The sequence below is a fragment of the Sciurus carolinensis genome, chromosome 11, assembly GCF_902686445.1.
Source record: "Sciurus carolinensis chromosome 11, mSciCar1.2, whole genome shotgun sequence".
Classification (NCBI taxonomy): domain Eukaryota; kingdom Metazoa; phylum Chordata; class Mammalia; order Rodentia; family Sciuridae; genus Sciurus; species Sciurus carolinensis.
In genome coordinates this window covers 80,309,035-80,332,106 of record NC_062223.1, presented here as the reverse complement: position 1 = coordinate 80,332,106, position 23,072 = coordinate 80,309,035, and the positions used below count along the sequence as shown (strand labels likewise).

At 39.0% G+C, this 23,072-nt stretch overlaps 1 protein-coding gene across 2 annotated transcripts in view; it reads left to right on the top strand.

The window, feature by feature from the left end:
* The window catches only part of Gab2 (GRB2 associated binding protein 2), a 188,441-nt gene that overhangs the window by 149,567 nt on the left and 15,802 nt on the right, over window positions 1-23,072 (top strand). For both annotated transcript variants that reach the window (XM_047519264.1, XM_047519265.1), the window contains exon 3: window positions 9,838-10,081. In XM_047519264.1, coding sequence (XP_047375220.1) covers window positions 9,838-10,081 — 244 coding nt within the window. The remainder of the gene's footprint in view (window positions 1-9,837; window positions 10,082-23,072) is intronic.

The window sequence follows — 23,072 nt, the reverse complement described above, 5'->3', positions numbered from 1 at the left end:
AAAGCTATTTAGGTCAGATGGTCAGGAAAGATCTCTCAGGCTGTGGTTTCTTTATTAGTCATATGAGAATAGTTTTGTGGATATTCGTGTAGTTCTTTGTGACTTATAGAGCATATACTTCTCATCTACCCTCTAATCTTCACATGGAGCCACATAATGGAATGAGCCCTCACCTTGGTATGAAAGAGACCTTACTGTCCGTCCTGGCTCAGGTACTTCCTAATAGCTCAATAACACTGAGTGACATCATTTCTCTGAGGCTCAGTCTCTTCATATGTTAAGTGGATTTGTAAAGATTATTTTTCCGAGCCAACTTTTCAGGGTTGTTGGAAAAGTCAGAGTTGAGAACAGTAATTGTAAGATAAATTTTTAAAAAATTCCTTTCACAATAGCATTAATAAATAAAACACTTAGGAATCAATTTTTTAAAAATATTAGATCTTCGTAGAGATGCTGTGACATCAAGAGGCAAAACTGAAGGATGGGTAGGGAAGCTACAGATGGGAATCCAGGAGATTTCTGTGGCAGCAGAACTGGTTTCAGTTGTGGAGAACAAACTGCCAGCTGCTAGACAGGGCCTCCCAGGCTCTCTGCTCCTGCAGCCCTCCACCCCAAAGGCCATATTTGCACCCCGAGACAGATCCTGGCTCTGGTCAAACCCTGAAGGTTTGGGAACATGGAGTTCAAGATTTCACATACCAGGTTCCTTTTACAATGGAGTGCTGAGGGAGAATTACCATTTGAGGAGCACCTGTGTGCAGGGGCGGTGGCATTTCTTACTCCCTAAGTTTTCTCGACTGCACAGTTCAGCACATAGAACAAGAACAAGATCCATGCTTTTGGGCTGACCTGCAATTCCTATAATAGTGCCTAGAGTAAATGTTTATGATCCTAAGAAAATGACAAGAATACTCAATTCCAAGTATGAATGAACTCTTTGAGGGGGACCACCTAACCAACCTAAGCCCACACAGGGAGCAGGAGAGAAATCTGCCACAACTGAGGTGTATGGTAGGTATGGTCAGGTAAGGATAGAACAGAGATTGCAACCTGATCCTCATGAATAAAACAGTGCATGGCTAAATATAGACCAGCTATCCAAAAAGAGAAACATAGAACCCAGGAAACCTTACTAAGTGAGAACAATTCCTTTCCCACCAAGAACAGTTGACCTTTGGATTCTGCAGCTAATCATTCATGCTTCTGACCCAAGGAGCAAGGATTCTGTCTTACTGCCACAGTATGTTTATTAAACACTTCTTGTTCAAATCCAAGTGTTTACTAGGCATAGAACATTGTGATACACACTGTCAGAGAAATAGGGATGGTTTAAATCCCAACTTCTAACAGCTCCCTGCCTCATTTTATGTGACATATTTGTGAACTCCCACTAGAGTAAATGGCAAAATGAAACACTATAAAGAAGTCACAGAAAGCCTGAGTAATTCCAACTAGAGGCCTGATGGAAGGCAAGGCATTTGCATCTCTAAAATGAAATGCTACAGCCAGGTGTGGTGGTACATACCTGTAATCCCAGTGACTCAGGAGGCTGAGAAAGGAGGATTTGCAAGTTCAAAGCCAGCTTCAGCAACTTGGTGAGACCCTGTCTCAAAATAAAGCATAAAAAGGACTGAGGATGCAACTTAGTGGTTAAGTGCCCTTGGGTTCAATACCTGATACCGAAAACTAAAATAAAATAGATACTCCAGGGCAAATTTCTGTAAGGATTTGTGACCAGGGACTGTGTCATGACAGTAAGCTACAGCCATCCACTCCCCTTCCTATGTGCCCTTCACAGAATCAATTTCTGCTAAGTACACCATGAGATCATATGCACCAAGGTCAGGATGTTCTGACTTGGCTCTCCCAAGCTCTGAGATGTTCTTTCTCAGGTTCTTCCTTGGAGGAGCATGGGGAATTATAGTTGCAGAAAGTCTCACAGGATCTCATGTTACTTCCTGTCTCTGTAGCCTCTTTCTTCTTCCTCCGCTTTATAGTTTTAATAAACACTAGGAAACTTATATTTTTGAACTTGGATAATTATTTATACTAGTCTTTAATAGTTTGATCCAGCAGATGTTTGTTTGCCATGCAAATGTGAGTTGCACTATAAACTCACAGCAAGATAACCAGCCAGCCAGCCAGAGTCCTAGTGATTAGACTCATGAGACTCATGACTTGATCCAGATACGCATGAGAACAAATCCTCATTCACAATGATACAACTTTCTTTTAGTTTAGGGAAAGACGTCCTGGACCAGGAGCTCTGAATTCTGATTCTAGGATTCACTTTGGTCCACTGTGTGGCCTTGAACAAGTAGTCTCACTTTGTGGGCCACTGTGTCTCCAGCTGGAGATGGGAGATTTGGGGGCTGGCGGGAGGGAGCTAGTGATGAATTGATTCCAGTTGCCACTTTGTGTGAGTCACCGTGTAGTGAAGACATTTTTTATTTGCCCCAAATTTATGAGTTCTTCCTTTAATTTTGACATGCACTAAACATTTTTGAGATTTATTCTTTCTTAAATAATTTTAAACTTGAGCCAGGCACAGTGGCACACACCTGTAGTCCCCCAGCTACTTGGCAGACCAAGGCAGGAGGACAGCAAGTTCAAAGCCAGCCTCAGCAACTTAGGGAGACCCTGTCTCAAAATGAAAAATAAAAAGCGCTAATAATCTCAAACTTGTGACTGTGAGTTCAAGTGACCTGGAGCTACTAACCCAGCCTTGCCCTCAGCACCTGTCAGTGTCCTTTTTGTTTTTAGACTTCTCTACCCTTCTAATCCTTCCTTTTCAACTAACCTTCTATAGAAAGTACTCACCCCTCTACCATTGTTTTCAAAATGCTTTCATCAGTCTTACCCTGCAGGGAGACACTCTGTTTGCTTAATAAACTCCCTTATGTGATTTCCCGTGTCCGGTGTGGTTTTCGTGGGATCCCTTACACTCCCCATTAGAACCCTTAGAATTTTACCACCATTCACTTCTAAGGATAAATGATGGGGCAGAGCTCGAGCCAGCAATCATTTCTTAAGTATTTGATAATTATCATTTATCTCTATTTCATCTCAGGAAATCCTCAAAAACTCCCCTTCGGTATTTGACAATGTGGAAAATGAGGTTTACAAAGAAAGTCCAGTTTCCACACCGGGACTCCCTGTTTCTGGGAAGTCCACCCCAGGATTCTTTCTGCTTCACACTGTCACTTTGCTTGGCCATAGGCAGGAAGGACCAGTGAGGACATGGTTTTCAATTTATAATTAATGATATAAAGAAAAGTCTTTGGAAGCATTTGTTTTTTCTCTTAGCCTTCAGAGGCTGCTTTGCCATTGAGCTTTAAGTAAACCCTAGTCCTTCCACTTCTGCCCTGGAATCAAGAACCACTGATTATTAAAACCAAACCACTGGATCTTAATCTAAATCTCATGTAAATATGATTTTTAACTGTTTATTGGGATCTGCTCTCAAAGATAACTTTGATGTGTATGCTTGATCTAATCCAAGTTCTTTTATAAATAGAGAAAATAAGACCCAGGAAGAAGAAATGGCATGCCCAAATTCACTCAGCCACTAGGCAGTAGACCTAGTCCTAGACTTATTCTGTTACCTGGCTCTGTTTCCTACAAGGCTATAACCACTCAGTTCATTGGGATTTTTAGGAAACTCCTTCCCCTATGCAGGTGAAAAGAATTGGATTTGAAGACAGAGAGCTTTTTCAAATCTAGGCGTTGCAACTTTCTAGTTGTGTGACCCCAGAGTTACTTCTCTGAGCCTGTTTCTTCATCCACTGTGTTTGTGTGTGTGTAAGGTAGATAATATCTACCTCACAGGGTAACTAGGAACACATAGTAGGTGCATAGTAAATGATTTTGTGATTATTATAGTCAATATGGGCCTTGTGGTTCTTATTAATCTTCCATGTAACATCTATACAGGGTATAGTTGTAACTAAAACAGTTGATGGTTGCCTTCCAAGTACCCACTGGGGCTTAGAATGCAACTCATATCTCTTCAGTACCGTGTTCTTGACCAGCTCCATGGGTACTCTAGGTATAGAAGCAACAAGAACAGCCAAGTATCAAAAGTGCTTTACATAAAATGATCTCTAATCCTCACAGCAGCCCTACGAAGTATGCTTTATCCCTCTTGGACAAGTGAGAATCAAAGAAGTTTATTAACATGTCCTGGGCTACAGAGCTAGGAGTTAACACAGGCTCCGAAGCCAGCTGGGCTCCACCATGTTCTCTGACCCACCTTTTTATGGGTCCTGAGACCCACTGAGGCTGGAGGGTGGGGAGTATTTTGGGGAAGGGATAAAGATAAAAAGGGCATTGAGATAAGGGAACTAGTCATTATTTGGCCAGTCATCTTTTCCAGAAACTCCCGCCAACCTCCCCTTTCCTGCTCCTGTTATCATTAGCCAGTTGATGGCTGGGCAGGGCTGGGCTGGGCTGGGCTCCGCTCCTCTGCGAATCCTTCAGAGCTTTCCTGTTCTAGACTTTTGCAAGAAGGTGGGGGGAGTGTTTGTATGCTGGGCAGGCTTCCCAGGGGTGGTTGTGGAAAGGAAGGGGAGTGATTTTGTAGGGCCCTTAAAAAAAAGCCAGGAAGAAAGGGGAAAAAATAAAACCCTGCATAAAAGAAAACAAATTGACTCAGGCACTCACAGGCATTATCTTTAGTCTAGACTTAGGGATAGAAACCCAGGCCAGGAGTCTGGAAACCTCCATTTTCTTCTTGCTGTGTTACTGACCTTCCTAATGACCCAAGACACATCATTATAACAGCCTTGGAAACAGAATACCAGAAACAGCCCAGGCACACATTATTTAATGTTTTATCACTATCATTGTTTTTTCTTCCCTTAAAAGGATACCCAGGCAGTAAAAACAAATCCTATTAACATTTTTTACATGTGCACAAGTTTGGTCTCAACACCCTTATCTCATTCACCTCTTCAAACAACTGGATGAGACAGATAGGCAGGCCGGGGCTTACCCTCTAACTGCATAGGGAGGAACTGAAGGTGAGGGAACTGAGCCTGGGTTCCTGGTGTCACGACTCCTGTCGCGGCATGAAGTTTGTAAAGGACTTATATGTATGTGTACATGTCAATGAGTTTTGGTCATAGAGTTATGTAGTCATCACCACGATCTAGTTTTAGAGCTTCTTTTTTTTTTTGGGGGGGGTAACAGGGATCGAACCCAGGAGCGCTTAACCACTGAGCTACATCCCTATACCTTTTTTAAATTTTGAGACAGGGTCTCACTAAGTTGCTTAGGGTCTTGCTAAATTTCTGAAGCTGGCCTCAAACTTGCAACCCTCCTGCCTCGGTCTCCCAAGTTGGCTGGGATTACAGGCATGCACCACTGCACCCAGCATAGCGTCAGGAGTTTTTTTTTTTTTTTTTATGTTTTTATTAGTGCATCATAATTATACATAATAGTGGGGTTCATTGTATTGAATATACACATAATTTACTCCTATGCATTCCCCCTGTTCCTTTCCTCTACTCTTCTGGTAGTCTTTTTATTTATTTACATGTATATTTTTTCATTGGTGCATTATAAGTATACATAAAAGTAGGGTTCAGTGTACATGCATGGAGCATAATTTGGTCTATTTTATTCCCCAACTCTTCCCCTTTCCATGCCTTTCTCCCCTTGGATCCCCTACTTTCCTGTACTGATCTCCCTTCTATTTTTAAGAGATCCCCCTGTCTTTTTTTTTTTTTTTTAATTCCCTTTTTTCCCCTCTAGCTTCTGCATATGAGGAAAACATTTGACCCTTGAATTTCTAAGTCTGGTTTTTTTCACTTAGCATGATGTTCTCCAGTTCCATCCATTCACCTCCAGAGGACATAATTTCTTTCTTCTTTATTGCTGAGTAGAACTCAGTTGTGTATACATACCACTTTGTCCTTATCAATTCATCGCTGATGGTAGAACATGTTTGTTACTCCAACAAGAAACCCCATGCTGATTGGCACTTACTTCCTACTCTCTCACCCTTATCCTAACCCTAAGCAACCACTAATCTACTTTTTTTGTCTCTATATTTAACAGTTATAGACATTTTCTATGATAAAATCTGGCTTCTTTATCCTTAGCATAATGTTTTCAAGATTAATACATGTTGTAACTTCTATCAATGTTTTATTTTTATTGCTTTATAATATTCCATATTCCATCATAAAAGAATATGCCACATTTTATTGATGGATCAGTTGATGGGCATTTGGATTATTTCTACTTTTGGATATTATGGATAATGCCGTGAACATTGGTGTGCAATTTTTTTTTTGTGGATGTACATTTACATTTCTCAAGAATCTATACCTACGAGTTGAACTGCTAGGTCATGTGATAATTTAATTTTATCAAGAAGAATCATCCAACTGTGTGTTTATAGCTCTGAGATATATTTCACATAATATGAAATCACCCATTTAAAGTGTATAGTTGGGCTGGGGTTGTGGCTCAGTGGTAGAACGCTCACCTAGCATGCATGAGGGCCTGGGTTTGATCCTCAGCACCACATAAAAATTAAAAAAATAAAAGGTATTGTGTCCACCTACAACTAAAACAAAAATATTAAAAGTAATAATAATAAAATAAAAATAAAGTGTTCAGTTAAGCCAGGCACAGTGACCAAAGCCTGTAATCCCAGTGACTTGGGAAGCTGAAGCTGGAAGATTGAAAGTTTAAGGCCAGGCTGAGCAACTTAGTGAGACCCTATCTTAAAATAAAAAATTAAAAGGGCTACTAGAGATGTGGCTTATTGGTTAAGCACCTTGGATTCAGTCCCTGGTACCAAAATATAAAGTGTACAGTTCAGTGATTTTTAGTATATTCACAGGATTGTGCAGCCATCACCATAATCTACTTTTTTAACAAGAATATATTTTCAGTTGTAGATGGACACGATATCTTTATTTATTTTTTATGTGGTGCTAAGAATTGAACCCAGTGCCTCACACGTGGTAGGCAGGCACTCTAGCACTGAGCCACAACCCAGCCCCACCATAATATATTTTTAGAAATTTTTCATCACCCCCAAAAGAAGACCCATACTCTCCATTCCCACTACCCTGTGCTCACTCCCCGGCAATCACTAATCTACTTTCTGTCTCTCTGGATTGCCTGTTCCAGAAATTTCAAGTGCATTAAATCATGCCATCCGTGGTCTTTTGTGACTAGCTTCTTTCACTTAGCACACTATTTTGAAGATCATTTCATTTGTTTATAGAGCTGAATAATAGTCCACTGTATGGGTGTATCACATTTTGTTTAGCATTCATCAGTTGATGGACATTTGGGACTTTTCAGCTGTCATGTTAGAGCTGTCATGGACACTCAGATACAGAATAAGCAGGTTGTGACAGAATGTTCTTTAAAATTCTGAAGTCAGTGAATATTTCTGAGGGACTAGTGACTTACTCAGTAGAGTTTGATCAACAAATACTCATTGAGTTGTGTCACATACTGGGCTTGTACTGGGAATAAAATCACTACAAAAGAGACCATCTGCCTTCACTGAATTCACAGCCTGGTAGACAGAGTGGCGAGAGACAGGTTCCTGTGTTCTGGCATTCCTCTGAAGCATAAGGAAGCACTGGTAAGAAACAAGGTTGAAGAAAAAAACAGGAGAGTGGTGTTAGAGAGAGAAAGAACTCTGTAAGTCATCTTGAGGATAACAGGAAGCCAGTGAAGATTTTTAAGTAGGGCAGTGAGGTGACCATGATGTGGTTGTTGAGGAACAAGGGAGAGGCCTAGATGGGGCCTGGGCTTAGAGAGCTGATTGGAGGTGATGTGTTTCACTGAGAAGGGACACAGACTTGATGAGTTAAGTTTAAACTGTTGAGCCGCCCTGCCTGTAGGACATGTGAATGGAGAAGTCCAGCAGGTGGAGGGATATTACAATAGGGAGCCCCAGAAGAACTGAGCTGGAGATAAGGTTTGAGAGTTGTCATCACACTGGTGGTGACGGAAGGTTGGGAGGAAGTTTGGGAGTAGACGGGATTACCCCTGGAGAGGCTCCAGGGTTAGAGCAAGGCTGTGAGAGAGGCTAGAGCTGAATCCTGAGGCATGGGAGTGGGCTAAAGACCAGAGCATGGAGGACCTAAACAGAGGTTTTCTTTTCATTCTTCCCTTGTGTCTTCTCAGGCAGCAGCTTGTGTTCCTGCCCTAGGACCGTGGCTGCTGTGTCCCCTAGCATAAACCCTCTCCCTCCTATTAGAGAGTTCATGTTGCAAGTTTAATGGAGTAATAAAGCCATTGATCTTGTTAACAAACGTCTGGGTCACTACACAACCTGTAATGGGAATTCATTTTGGAGGTCAGTACAGCTGTCAGTGGAACAGTTATTCCCCAGAGGCCCACTGGCTTTTTCTCTGTAGACTGGCAAAGACGTCCTTCCCAGCATCAGAAATGACTGGAGAGAAATGAGAACGGTGGAGCATTAATGAGTGATGGACCTGCCTAGGGCCATGAGAAGGGCATAGCCAGAAATAGGTCAGATAAAGGCCTGTGTCCCCTCTGGTATGATTTGAATAACACTAGAAAGCCACCACTATCACCACCAAAACATCACCCCACCAGAGAGCACATCACCTGGATTTCCATCTTTAACCCTATATTCTGTTGGAATGAAAGTTTCACTGTTGAAATTTTTTGAATGCTAAATGATTGTCTTTGCTTATTCTGCAGTCATGGACTAAAAACCTTCTATGCATGACCTCTATTAGGCAAATGCTGAGGCTATAAACATCACAATCACAATTCATAAAAATCCATGGGCTAGACAAGGAAACAGATTGACCTTGGATATAATGGAAGCATAAACCAAGTACTTTTGGCACCCAGAAGAAAAACCAGTCCAGGAAGGTTTCAGAGAAATTGTGATGTCTACGCAGGGCCTTAACGTCTGCATATGCATTTGCCAGGAGAGTCAAAGTGAAATCCAGGCAGAAGGAACAGCATAAACCAAAACAAAGAATTATAAGAGGCTGTTATGTTCAGGGACTGATGATGCTTCCATATGCCTTGTTTATGGGTGGAGAAAAGCAGGAAATAGGTCAGACTCTGAAAGGCCTTGTATGTTATGCTAAGGAATTTGGACTAAGCCTAGCCAACCACATGAATAATACCTTTGGCTTGGGGTGTAGCACTCTAGACTATTATCTGTCCTTAATACTTCACTTCCTTTCTAACACAGGAGAGTTTAAGATAAGAGAGGAAGAAAGACCAATGGACAGAGAGCAGTGGGGAGTGGGAAACCTAGCTGTCCTCAGAGGACTTACAAGAGCAGGCTGGAGGAGCCGGGGTCCAGTCTGAAGGGACAGTTCCAAGTACATTTGTGCTTTTATTATTAAGACAGTAAGACACAGTCCAGGGTCTCAGTTAATGAGTCTTCAGTAAGTAGTGCCTCATTTAACAAAACCAGCATAGCTTTGAGGGTAGTGACCACAATAGAAGCAACCACTGAGGAGAAAGGCTATGGTACTCTGCTCCAGAGGCTAACCTTACCTGCACCCAGGATCATACTTCTGGACCACAGGTAGCCATACCTCTTGAGGTGTAGCCCGTCAGGCCCAGCTTGTGATAGGCAGTGTTCTCCAGGAGCAGTACAGAGGTACAGAGCATCTCTCACTCCACCATGATGGCCTAGAGGCCCCAGCCCTCCTCCCTGGGAGGTGAGAGGGAGCAGGTATGTGAGGCAGTGAATGCTGCTGCCAGATCAGTGCTTCCGGTCTTAACATTTTGCCTTCCTCTGACAGCCGTCTTTAGAGTAAGGATACCTTTTCTGCCTTCTTCACTCACAGAATTTTCTCCTTTTCACAGACTCCCTGAGAAACATTTCCTCAGCCAGTCAGGGCCCCCGCTCTTCTCCAGCTGAGCTCAGCAGCTCCAGTCATCACCTGCTCCGAGAACGGAAATCCTCAGCCCCATCACACTCCAGCCAGCCAACTTTGTTCACATTCGAGCCCTCTGTGTCCAACCACGTGCAGCCCACCCTGTCCACCAGTGCACCTCAGGAGTATCTCTACCTGCACCAGTGCATAAGCCGGAGAGCAGAGAATGCAAGGTAGGAGGGGCCACCACCACTCACGGGCACCTACTCCTTTTCAGTCCCTGCTTTTTAATATTAAAGACAAAAAAGTAACTATCTTTTTGGGTAAACGTATAAAACAAAGGAATTTTTTGTTTATGTAGCCTTCACATTTTGTTGGTTTCGTCTGTATTGCTACAAAGTGGCAATTGGGTTCTCATTATCAAAAGCCATACTATAAAAATTTTGTTTGATTTGGGGTAAAAGGCATTAGAATTGCAAAATAACAAAGTCAATTTTCTTGTTGGCTCTAAGAGAAAAGTTAGAGAACTGTAACATTGTCGAACAAATCCATATCTTACTTTTGCTCTGGAGCTGCACTGTTCCATATGGTAACTACTATTCACATGCGGCTATTTAAATTTAAATAAAATTAGGTAAAATTTAGAATTCATTTCCTCCGTGGTACCAGTCACATTTCAGTAGTCCTGTGGGGCTGGGGACTACCATACTGGAAAACATTGACATAAAACATTTCCATCGTCACAGAAATTTTTAGAGCAAGGACTCACTGCTCTAGAATTATGGTCTTACTTTCTCAAATCATCAGCTCTGTCACAGGTGCAGAACCTGTTCCTATTTTTATGACCTTTTCTTCCCATTGTTAGGCAAAATGAGCACAGAGCTCACAGACTTTGTCAGAGCTGGCTCTCAATTGCTGCTATAGCCAGCAGATTACAAATCATGTTCCTAAATTAATTTAGAAATATCTGATTCATGTCATAAGAATTAAGGCAAATAGAGAAATGGCTATATTGATATATTAACTCATAGAATCTGTGAGAATGTTTTCATGATGTCACTTGAAATAGGCACACTGAGAGATGGCCAGAGCAGATAATTTAGTTCATTTTATCACAAGGAAACAGGCTAACAACTAACAAGTGGCAGGGGTGGGACGAGAACTCAGGTCTTCCCAGTTCTGCTCCTATACTCGTCAGTAATCGACTCTGCTTTTGTAAATATGTATATTTTTTTCTGTTACTAGGGATTGAACCCAGGGGCACTCTACCACTGAATTACATCCACCCTTTTTATTTTTTATTTTGAGACAGGGTTTTGCTGAAGCTCTTCCTAAGTGGCCTTGCTTCTGCCACAGCATCATGAGTCACTGGGATTAGAGGTGTGCCGGACCGTACCTGGCAAATTTAAATTCTTTGTACAATGTACCAGAAAATATGGAATACTTAGGGAAAAAACTTAATAGCAGACAAGTTAGACCTCTTCATTAAAAATAATCAAACATTGTTGAAAGAAATTATATAAAGATATAATATAGTTATGAAGTAGAACTAATATTAATGAAATATTAATCTATAGATTCAATACAATCCAAATAAAAATCCCAGTAAGGTTTTTCATGGGTATTGATAAACTAATTCTAAAGTTGATATGAAAATGCAAACAACCTAGAATGCCCAAAATAATTTTTAAAAGAACAATAAAATTAGAATAGCCAAAGTACTTATTTAAAGACCAACAGTACAATTAAAGGATTTACTACCTGATTTCAAGACTTCCTATCAAGTATTGGTAATCATGACAGTATTGTGGGAGATTCAGGATTATGAATGAGAGGAAGGCTGCATTTCCATTGCTCCATGACTTGAGATTCAAGCAACAGGAATACTGCTTGAATTTTAGCAAGGTGGTGAAAGAGGAAATTCACTGAAATTCAGTATTAGACAGTCAAACTCTTAGAGACCCAGAAATTCAAGTTCATTGAACAAAAGACAATAAAGAATACACTGGAGGAACTGGAGTTGTAGCTCAGTGGTAGAGTGCTTGCCTGGCATGTGTGAGGCCCTGGGTTCAATACTCAGCACCACATATAAATAAATAAAATAAAAGATTCATTAACAACTAAAAAACATTAAAAAAAAAAAAAAAAAAGAAAAGAATACACTGGAACCAAGCTTGTGGTGGTGGCAGCACTAGTTCACTGCAGAGGAGACAGGTAACAGATACACGTGGGACAAACCTGTTGAACAGTGAAGGTCTCAGAACTTAGCTGAACCAGAGGCTACACAGTAAGCTGGTGTTTGGAAAAGCACTCTATTTCTCAACTGGTAAGCAAGGAACCATCTTGAGAAGACCACACTGCAGCTTGGCTGTGGGAGCAGCAAATGTTGCCATACCTTGTGGGCCTATTGTGTGGCCCTGAGTTTACCGAACAGAATGTGATTGAAACAGGCAGAGGAGATTATACCCAGGGAGACTTAAGTCCCTTTGAATCTGGTGGCTCACATGACTAGCTGAAGAGGATTGGAAAACTGTGATTACACTCAGGATCTGAGTCTGGAAAGGCCACATTCTTGGGTGGTGGAGTGAGAGACCTGTGGAGGGTTGGCTCCCTGACCCCCCAGATAGAATTCACAGGAGGCCCCTGAGATGCTGACATCCAGCAGAGATGAGCATGTGCCTGACTCTAGGGGTATGTTGGATCTAATCTCTTTGAAGCAGGTGCCACTCAACACAGTAGCAAAGACCTGATTAAAGCTAACCCCCAGCCACCAGAACTTCCCATTTAGGACTCTACAACAGTCCCACCCTGGGAGTGCACTGGCAGAACTCCAAACAACTGTACTTCCCATTCCACCCTACCTTATGCTGGTGAGAAGGAAAGCCGAGCGTTCTTTCAGTCGCCTTCAGGTCCTGGCCACTGCAACTGGCAGCTTGGTGAGCAACGTAAAAAGAGGACAGGTTTAACAGCCCCCAACCCTTGCTCTAAGGTTAGGTTCATGAACCAAGAAGAAATGGAAAAAGGCTAACTGGCATAGACTCTGAACATCTGTCCTTTTCTGACCACCTCAGTGGAGTCAGTTCTTTCATTTTTCATTGATTTTTTTTTCCTTCTCCCCTCTGGTAGTCTTGCTGTGCTGATCAGTGGGTCCACACACACACACACACACACACACACTCACACTTCTTTCTTTTTTTTCTCATATTTAAACATTTTAAAGTTTTTCTGTTTTGTTTTTTTTTCTCTCCTTTCTTCTCCCTCTAATAGCCAATTCTTATTCTCTTTACTTATTTTTTTTTTCTCCTTCTCCTTTGGTAGGCATCACTGACTACATCTCTTCTCACATTTTGAACATTTTAAATTTTCTCTTACCTTCCTCCCATATTTTCTTTTCCCTTAATGAACTGTATTTTTTACATCTTCTGGAACTATGTGGTTTATATAATTCCTGCCCCCATCATTCATGTTGTTGCAGTTATTAGCACTATGGTTGGCAGGGTTGACACCTGCTATTTACTTTAATGCCAGATCTAGTTCACAGCTATTTGTTTTTACTGTTAGCAGTGGCTAACCCTGCCATTCCTGTTTTTGTGGTAATTCGTGTTATAGATGTCTTAGTAGGTACATGGTATTTATTTTAATGGTATATATCATTCACTGCTGTTATTTGCTTCCTCCTTTATGCAAGGTGCTGAGAATCTACTGGGACACTGTGAGAACACAGGGTAGAGACTGCTGAGCTATATCCAAAACCCAGCCAAGAGACAGCACACCTTGCTCCACACAAAAATTAAATGTGCTCAAACTTCAGTAATACTTTAATACTAAGAATAGGAGAAACAAAAACCCCAAACCAACCAGGCCCCACTGAGGAATGAGGGAGCCTCTAGGTCCCACTCATGGACATCTACTCCTACAACAAAAACAAAATTAACACAAAAACTGAGGGTACCACACCTACAAAGGGTTTCAATCTAGATCCACACCCATATCCCTTTAGAATATACAGAGTTGTTAAGCATAGGAGCACAGTCATGGGGGGTATACCCCACATACCCTGCTGTGTACAATACAATTGCTGAATCTACAAGAAGGACCCCACTCTGGTGATACCTACAGGGAAAGTGGGATCCTCAATCTCTGACACAATTCATCCTGCATCAAAATCTGCTACTTATCACCAAAGAACTACCAGGAAAACTATACTATAAAACCCACTTGGAAATATCCCAGAACACATTGCCAAGAGAAGTCTGTGTCCTAAAAAGGCCCACACATAAGAGTGAAAGAGAAATCCATCCCAACAGATACATAAAACCCAACACAGGAATATAAGAAATGTGAAAAAATAAGGTAACATGACACCTCCTAAAGTTCATAATTCACCAGCAACTAACTACAAAGATATTGAAGTGGATGAAATGCCAAATAAAGAATTCAAAAGAATGATTACAAAAATGATCAAGGAATTCTAAAAGAACACAGAAAAACAACTGAATTAAGGAAGTCAGTACAGGTTATGAATGAGAAATTCAGTAAGAAGCTAGAGCTATTGAAAAAGAACCAAACAAATCTTGGAAATGAGGGTACAATAAATCAAAGTTCAGTTGAAAGTCTCTGCAATAGAGAAGACCATGCTGAAGATAGAATCTCAGAACTGGAAGACAAAGTTGCCAACCTTGAACATTCATAACTCCATGTTTGTATTATATGTCAAAATATACTCTACTGTTATGTATACCTAAAAAGAAAAAATTAAAATTAAAAATAAACTCACTAAAACAGAAAAAAAGGGAAAAAAATTATTAACTATGACCAGATATTCAAGAACTCTAGGACAACATTAAGAGACTAAATTGAAGAATCATTGGAATCTAAGCAAATTGTGAGATACAGGTTAATGGAATGGGTAAACTCTTTAGAAAAATAATATCAGAAAAACTTCCAAACATTGGAAATGAGGTGAACATTCAGATACATGATGCTTTCAGAACACCAAAGAGGAGATCAAAGCAAGATAAAAAAGAACCTGTCCATAGTACATTATAGTGAAAATACAGATCATGACAAAATTTTTTAAAGTCTCAAGAAAAAAAATGTCAGGTTACTTTGAGAAGTAAGCCAAATCAGAATCACTTCTGATTTCTCAGCATAAACTCTGAATTCCAGGAGGGCTTGGAATGATCTGTTCCAAGCCCTGATTACATGACTGGTATGAATCTACGTCGTGTACAACCATGGAAGCGAAATGATGTACCCCATTTGTATATAATGAATCAAAATGTAGTCTGTTAAAAATTAAAATATAAATAATAGAAAATTTAAAAAAAAAGCAATTACCATATGTCAGCTATTGCTAATTTTTTCAGTACATTCTCCCCGTCTATACAATGTGATTCTGTCGAAAATATTTAAATATTTTATTTCAGCTTTATTTTCCTCTAGTGAACACTCTTCATTTGTTAAAGAAATCATACTGCCTTTACAATGTTGTATATTTTACTGGTCATGGATTCATTGTAGTCTTTAGAATTACCTGAAAATTTGTGAGGTACTTACTAGAGTTTAGGACAAAATGCAAAATATTTCCTTCAATATATTTTTCTTGTCTTACCAATAAAGTTCAATATTGGAATAAAAAAAAAATGAAATAAAAGAAAAGAAAAGAACTGTCATCCAAGATTGTTATAACCAGCAAAGCTATCCTTCAGATTTAAAGCAGAAATAAAAACCTTCCAAGATATACAGAAACTAAAAGAATTCATGACTGCTAAGCTGGCACTACAGAAAATACCTAAGGAAATACTACCCAAAGGAAGAATAAAAAACAAACCCCAGAGCTTGAAAATAGACAAATCTTCATTTGAAGAATAGCTAAGCATGGACTGGAGTTGTGGTTCAGTGGTAGAGCGCTTGCCTAGCGTGTGTGAGGCACTAGGTTCGGTTCTCAGCACTGCATATAAATAAATAAAAAATAAAGGTTCATCAACAACTAAAAAATATTTTTAAAAAAAGAGTAGCTAAGGAAATGGAAAACAGGACCAAATTAAACATTAGAAATAAATCACAATGAGAGGAATGAATAGACATGTAAACACCAAATGTAAATGGTCTCAACTCTCCAATTAAGACATGGACTAGCAGAAGGTTTAAAAAACAATACCCAACTCTATATTGTTTGCAAGAGACTCATAGGCAAAGATAGTCACAGACTGAAAGTGAAAGAATAGAAATGAATACACCATGCAAATGGAACCTTAAAACAGGATTAGCTACTCTCACATCTAGCAAAGTAGACTTTAAGCCAAAATTAGAAGACAAAGATCACTTAATTCTGGTAAAGGGAACAATCAAATGAGAAGCTATAATGATAGTAAATATTTATGCCCCAAAGATCAGTGCACCTAATTGTAATCTGTAAAACAGATCTACCCAACTTAAAGACTTAGATAGACCCAGTACAGTAAAACTGGGTGATTTTAACACACAGCTTTCACCAGTAGATAGGTCATCCAGACATAAACTCAGTAAAATCTCTTAAGGAAAAAAAAAATTATAAATCAAATGGACTTAACAGATATCTATAGAATATTTCATCCAACAACAGCCAAAATTACTTTCTTCTCAGTTTCTCATGGAACCTTCTCCAGAATAGACCACATTCTAGGACACAAAGCAATTCAACATAAAAAAAAAAAAAAAACTAATTGTGTAATTCCTTGCATTTTATCAAATCAAAATTGAATGAAATTAGAAATCCACACACATACCCCAAAAATATAGAAACTACATAAACACGTCGAATTTGAATAATACATTTTTGGGGGGTTTTTGGCTTGTTTGTTTCCACATTTCTTATTAGTACATTACAGTTGTACACAATGATGGGATTTGTATTCATACATGCACTCAGTATAACAATATAATTTGGCCAATATCACTCTCCAACACTTTCCCCTTCCCTGAACAATACATTTTTGAATAACAAGTGGGTGATAAAATAAATCATGGGAGAAATTTTAAAATTCTTAGAATCAAACAAAAAAGTGATGTAACATACCAGAATCTTTGGGACACTCCAAAGGTGGTTCTAATAAGAAAGTTTTTAGCTATTAGGGCCTACATAAGAAAGTCAAAAAAATCCAATAAATAACCTAACGATGCATCTCAAGGCCATAGAAAACCAGTAGAAAAAAAGGAAATAATTAAGATCCAAGTTGAAATCGTAAATTAAAAAAAAAAAAAAAAAAAAACACTGCAAAATATCAATGAAATGAAGAATTGGTTCTTTGAAAAGATAACAAAATTGATAAACCCTTAGCTAAACTAACCAAGAAAAAAAAAGGAAATAACCTAATTAATAAAGTTAGAGATGAAAAAGGAGAAATCACCACAGACATCACAGAAAGCCGGAGGATCATTAAGGATTGCTTTGAAAACTTACACTCTAATACATTGGAAAATCTGGAAGAAATTGATACATTTCTAGACATACACAACCTGCCAAAATTGAACCAAGATGATACAGAAAACCTAAACAGACCAATAACAAGCAATGAGATTAAAAGCAGTAATAAAAGCCTTTCAACAAAGAAAAGCCCAGGACCAGATGGATTCTCAGCTGAGTTCTCCCAGACCTTTAAAGAACAACCAATGCCAGTGTTCCTCAAATGAAATATGAAGGGGCGAAACACTTTCAAGTTAATTCTATGAAGCTAGTATCACCTGATACCAAAATCGGATAAGGACACATTAAGAAACAAAAACTATAGGCTAATACAGTTAGTCTTAACGAACTTAGATGCAAAAAATTGTTTCAAAAATTAGCAAATTGTTTTCAATAATTTAATAAGATTATATGCCATGACCAAGTTGTTTTCATTTCAGGAATGCAAGGATTGTTTAACATAATGCAAATCAATAAATGTAATTCAACCCATAAATAGAATTAAGGACAGAAATCATATTAATCTCAATAGATGCAGAGAAAGCCTGTGACAAAATTCAGCACCCATTCACGATAAAAACACACAAGAGATTAGGGATAGAATGAACTTACCTCAACATCATGAAGTATGTATACAGCAAACTCAAAGTCAACATCATAGTGAATGGGGGAAAACTGAAAGTATTTTTTTTTAATTCCAAAACAAAGCAAAGATATCCACTGTTACCATTCCTATTCACTATAGTAGTAGAAATTCTAACCAGAGCAGTTAGGCAAGAGAAAGAAATAAAAGGCATTTTTTTAAAAAAAGGAAAGAAAGAAGTCAGATTATCACTGTTTGCTGATAATATGATCCTATATTTAGAATATCCAAAAGACTCTAATAAATTGAGAATATCCAGAAGACGGCTAATAAATTTAGCAAAGCAGCAGGATACAAAATCAACATACAAAAATCAATAGCTTTCCTATATACCAATGATGAATCTGCTGAGAAATCAGGAAAACAATCCCATTCACAATAGCCTCAAAAAGAAAAAAAAATTCTAGTAATAAATCTAATCAGAGTTGAAAACCTCCTGTAAATAAAAACTATAGAATACTGAAGAAAGAAATTGAAGAAGACATTAGAAGATGGAAAGATCGTCTACGTTCATGGATAGACAATATTGTTAAAGTGACCATTATTACTGAAAGCAATATACATATTTAGTGCAATCCCCATGAAAATACCAATGGCATTCTACACAGAACTAGAAAAAACAGTTCTAAAATTCATTTGTAAAAATAAAAGACCCAGAATAGCCAAAGCAATCTAAACAAACAAAAAGCAATGCTGGAGGCATCACAACACCTGAGCTATAGTAACAAAAACTGAACGATAGTGGCATAAAAACCAGACACATACACCAGTGGAACAGTATAAAAGACAGAGACAAACCACACAGATACAATCATCTGATCCTTGACAAAGGTGCCAAAAACATGTTGGAGAAAAGATAGCATTATAACAAATGGTGCAGGAAAAACTGGCTATTGTTGTGTAGAAAAATGAGACTAGATCCCTGTCCCTCACCCTGCACAAAAGTCAACTCAAAATGGATTGAAGGCCTAAGAATTAGACTATGCAACTCCTGGAAAGAAAACATAGGTTCAGGCAATGACTTTCTCAATAGAACTCCTAAAGCTTAGAAGTACTACCAAGTATTAATAAATGATATGGCATCAAAGCTTTAAAAGCTTTTACACAACAAAGGAAAGAATTAAGAATGTGAAAAGAGAACCTATAGGATGGGAGAAAAACTTTGGTACTTACTCTTCTAAATGAGGATTAATATCCAGAACATATAAAGAACTCAAGTAATTTACCACCAAAAAAAAAAGACCCAGTTAATAAATGGTCAGATGAACAAAACAGACACTTCTTAAAAGAAGAAATACAAATGACCAACAAATATATGAAAAAAGTGTTCAACATCTTTAGCAATTAGGTAAATGCAGATCAAAAAATGCACAGATTTCATATCATTCCAGTTAGAATGTCAGTTTTCAAGAATACAAATAATATTAAATGCTGGAGAAGATGTTGGCGGGGAAAGGAACACTGTTGGTGTGTTTATAAACTAAGAAGCACTGTGGAAATCAGTATGGAAGTTTCTCAAAAGACAAGGAATGAAACCACCATCTGACCCAGTTATACCACTCCTCACTATTTGTCATAAAGAATTAAAGAATTGCAGTGATACATGCATGGCTACATTTATAGCAGCACAATTCACAAAACCAAATTATGGAACCAGCCTAGGTGCCATCAACAGATGAATAAAGAAAATGTGATACTATACACAATGGAGTTTTATGCAGCCATAAAGAGGAATGAAATTATGTCATTTGCAGGAAACTGGATGGAACTTGAGAGCATTATGTTAAGCAAAATAAGCCAAACTCAGCCACTTATGTTTTCTCTCGTATTTGGGAAACTAGAGAGGAAAAAAAAAAAAAGTTGGAGGGCTCTCATAAAAATCAAAGGAACACCAGTAGAGTAGAGGAAGGAGACCAGGTGGAAAGAGGAGGAGAGGGAAAGGGGAAATACCGGGGAACTGTATTAACCAAACTACATTGTTATACTGTGTGCATGTATGAATATGTCACAACAGATCCCACTATCATGTGTAATCATAATGCATCAATAAAAAATATAGGAAAATAGACATTGTGCTGGTGAAAGGATAATCATGTAGATCTCCAAACAGAGCAGTGAACCCAGGAAAATGCATGTGTAGAGGTGCTCCTCCACTTACAATGGGATTGTGTCCCCAGAAATTCATAAGTTAAAAATATCCTAAGACAAAAAATGCATTCAGTTCACCTGAAGTACTGAATGGCTTAGCAACACACACTGTAGAGTATTGGTTGTTCACTGTCATGATCATGTGGGATCCTAGGAGCTGCCCAGCATTGCAGAAGAGTATCCCGAGCACATCCCTAGCCCAGGGAAAGATCAAATTCAAAGCATGGCTCCTACTGGACATGTATCACTTTTGCACCATCATAAATTAAACTGCCATAAATCAGGAAGTATGATTCCACAAAGGTGCCAATGGAGAAAGGAAAGCTTTTTCAACAAATGATGCTGGATATCAATGTAGGAATGATCTTTAAGAGACCATCAACCCTTACTTCATATCACATTACTCAAAATTAATTCAAACATATCAGAGACCCAAAAGTAAAATCTGATACTGTTATTCTTAGAAGAAAAGCTCTCTGTGACCTTGGGGAAAACAAAGATTTTTATATAAGACACAAAAGAGAACATATTACAAAATAGTATTAGCAAAATTAAAACTTTTGCTCTTCAAAAGGCCCTATTAAGAAAACAAAATGGTGTTTGACTTGGGTGGCTGAGGCAGGAGGATCTCAAGTTCAAGGCCAGACTTAGTAACAGTGAGACCCTGTCTCAGAATTTTTTTTTTTTAAGTCTGGGGAAAGAGTTCAGTAGTAACATGTTCCTGGGTTCATTCCCCAGTACCGAAGAAAGAAAATAAAATGGTAAGTCACAAGATTTGAGAAAATATTCAAAATGTGTATATCTGGCAAAGGATGTGTCTATAAGTACATAAAGAACTCTTACAACTCAAGAAGAAGACAAAAAACATTTTTTTAAATAGGCAAAAGATTTGAATACTTTATTTAAAAAAAAAAAAAGACATAGGAATGGCCAGTAAGCATGTGAACAGATGCTCAGTCATCTTGGAAATGCAAATTAAAACCTCAGTGAGATTCTGCTTAAGCACCACTGAAATGGCACAGAAAGGGGTAAGTATGCAGGTAGGCTTTCCTCTTGTACTGTCTAGCCAACATCCATATCACATACCAGGTTCCAGAATAAAAGGAATGATGCCTTTAAAACACATACTTCTTCTACATTACTTAACTCATACAATCTCCAAAATAACCTAAGATTGCTTTTAAGTAGGGGCTGAAGAGAGAATCGGCTCATCCATCTCTGCCTAGCATTAACTAGACATAAATCTGTCTCACTGGATTACTGTAGCAAAAGAGTACTGAGGCTACAAATAACCACCCTTCTACCTATTCCTTTTTCACTTATGTGGGGTTCTGACATGAGGCTATAATAAGCATCTCGGAGATAAAACTGTGAATTACTTCTCATTACTTTTACTGTAATAGCCACTGTTCTTCCTTCAAGTACTGCATAATATCTATTCCTGCTAAAATAACTTCATTTTTCAAAATCCAGGTCTTCTACTGAGCTAAAATAAGTAGCTATTCAGAAAAGTATTCATTGCCAAAGGAAGTAGTTGTGAACTGAAAGTGTCAAGACAGAATTCTTTTTGTCTTAACGACAAATTAGTTTCACTGGATTTATATTTCCCCTCTAGCCTTTGGGACCTTATTCCAGATTCTAGCTAGTGTGGGTCTTCTTATATCAAGGAGGTTGTTAAACCTGTCTGGGGTGATACATTGAGACAGCTCACATACCTTGAGAAGACATAATTCTGGTGAAGGTTGAAAGGAAATTTCAAACAATGACATTCCAGCGTCATTGTCCCTGCAGCAGTATTGTATAGAAAGATGGCAGGTAAAATCAGAAATGTGAGTGGAGTTGAGTGCAGTGGCTCAGGCCTATAATCCTAGCGGCTGCGGAGGCTGAGGCAGGAGGATCATGAGTCAAAGCCAGCCTTGGTAACTTAGCAAGTCCCTAAGCAACTCAGCGAGACCCTGTTTCTAAACCAAATATAAAAAAGGACTGGGGATGTGGGCTCAGTGGTTGAGCACCCCTGAGTTCAGTTCCTACCAAAAAAAAAAGTGAGTGAAGAACTTACCCTTGATTAATCATTTCCAAGGTTTCCCTGATTGATCACCCAGTAGCTTTGATTGGCCAAAGGCAGAACATGCAACTTTTTAGTTTCCTTTAACTTCACATATGCAGTGTTGCTCTGTAACCATAGAAAGAAGGTGGGCTCAAAGTTGCAACCAGAAATCTTAAGGTACAAAGATCATCTCATTCTTCCCCCAGTGCTGGGACTGAACTGAGTGTCTCGTTAGCCACTCCCCAGTCCTATCTCATTTCTTAAAGATTGTGACACACAGTTTTCTTTCCTCATGGGAAAGACCTATCTGGGATGGGTCCAGTGCAGGAGAATGGTCCAAATGACCTCTTAAGATAGACATAGGCCTCATGTGCACAAGGCCCTGGGTTCCATCCCCAGCACCACAAACACACACACATCATATCATAAGTGACAGTCACAGAACTCTAAATGATGGTTTATCTACTTATAAGCTTTATATCAGGTTTCTCTGAAGTGGGAAACATACCCATTAACAAATCAAACCAGGATTTCTATCATTAAGGTATTAAGAGCAAAATCATGCATGGCATAGTGTGGGACATAAAATATTTGAAAATATGCCAAATAGCAAGTGTGAAATGAAGAGACTAGAAAAACTAGGAACCCATTTCTAAAAACCAGGGGAGAGTTTTGAGTTGATATTAAAACCAAAGCATGTGCAAGAGGTGGTGCAGTCTCCCCACTCACCAGCAGCCTCTGAGCAGCCAGCAGCAGGCAGGAAAAATGTGTTGGGTGGCTGCATGCACAGAGTATTTTCTCCCAAACTTCTTTTTGCCTCCAGGGAGCTCCCTGGCACACTGGAGTATCTTCCAGCACCAACTCTGTCATTTGCTGTTTCCTCCTCTGACAATGCAAGGGTAATTAATACATGTCTCTCAGAACTGTTAGAAGGTTTCA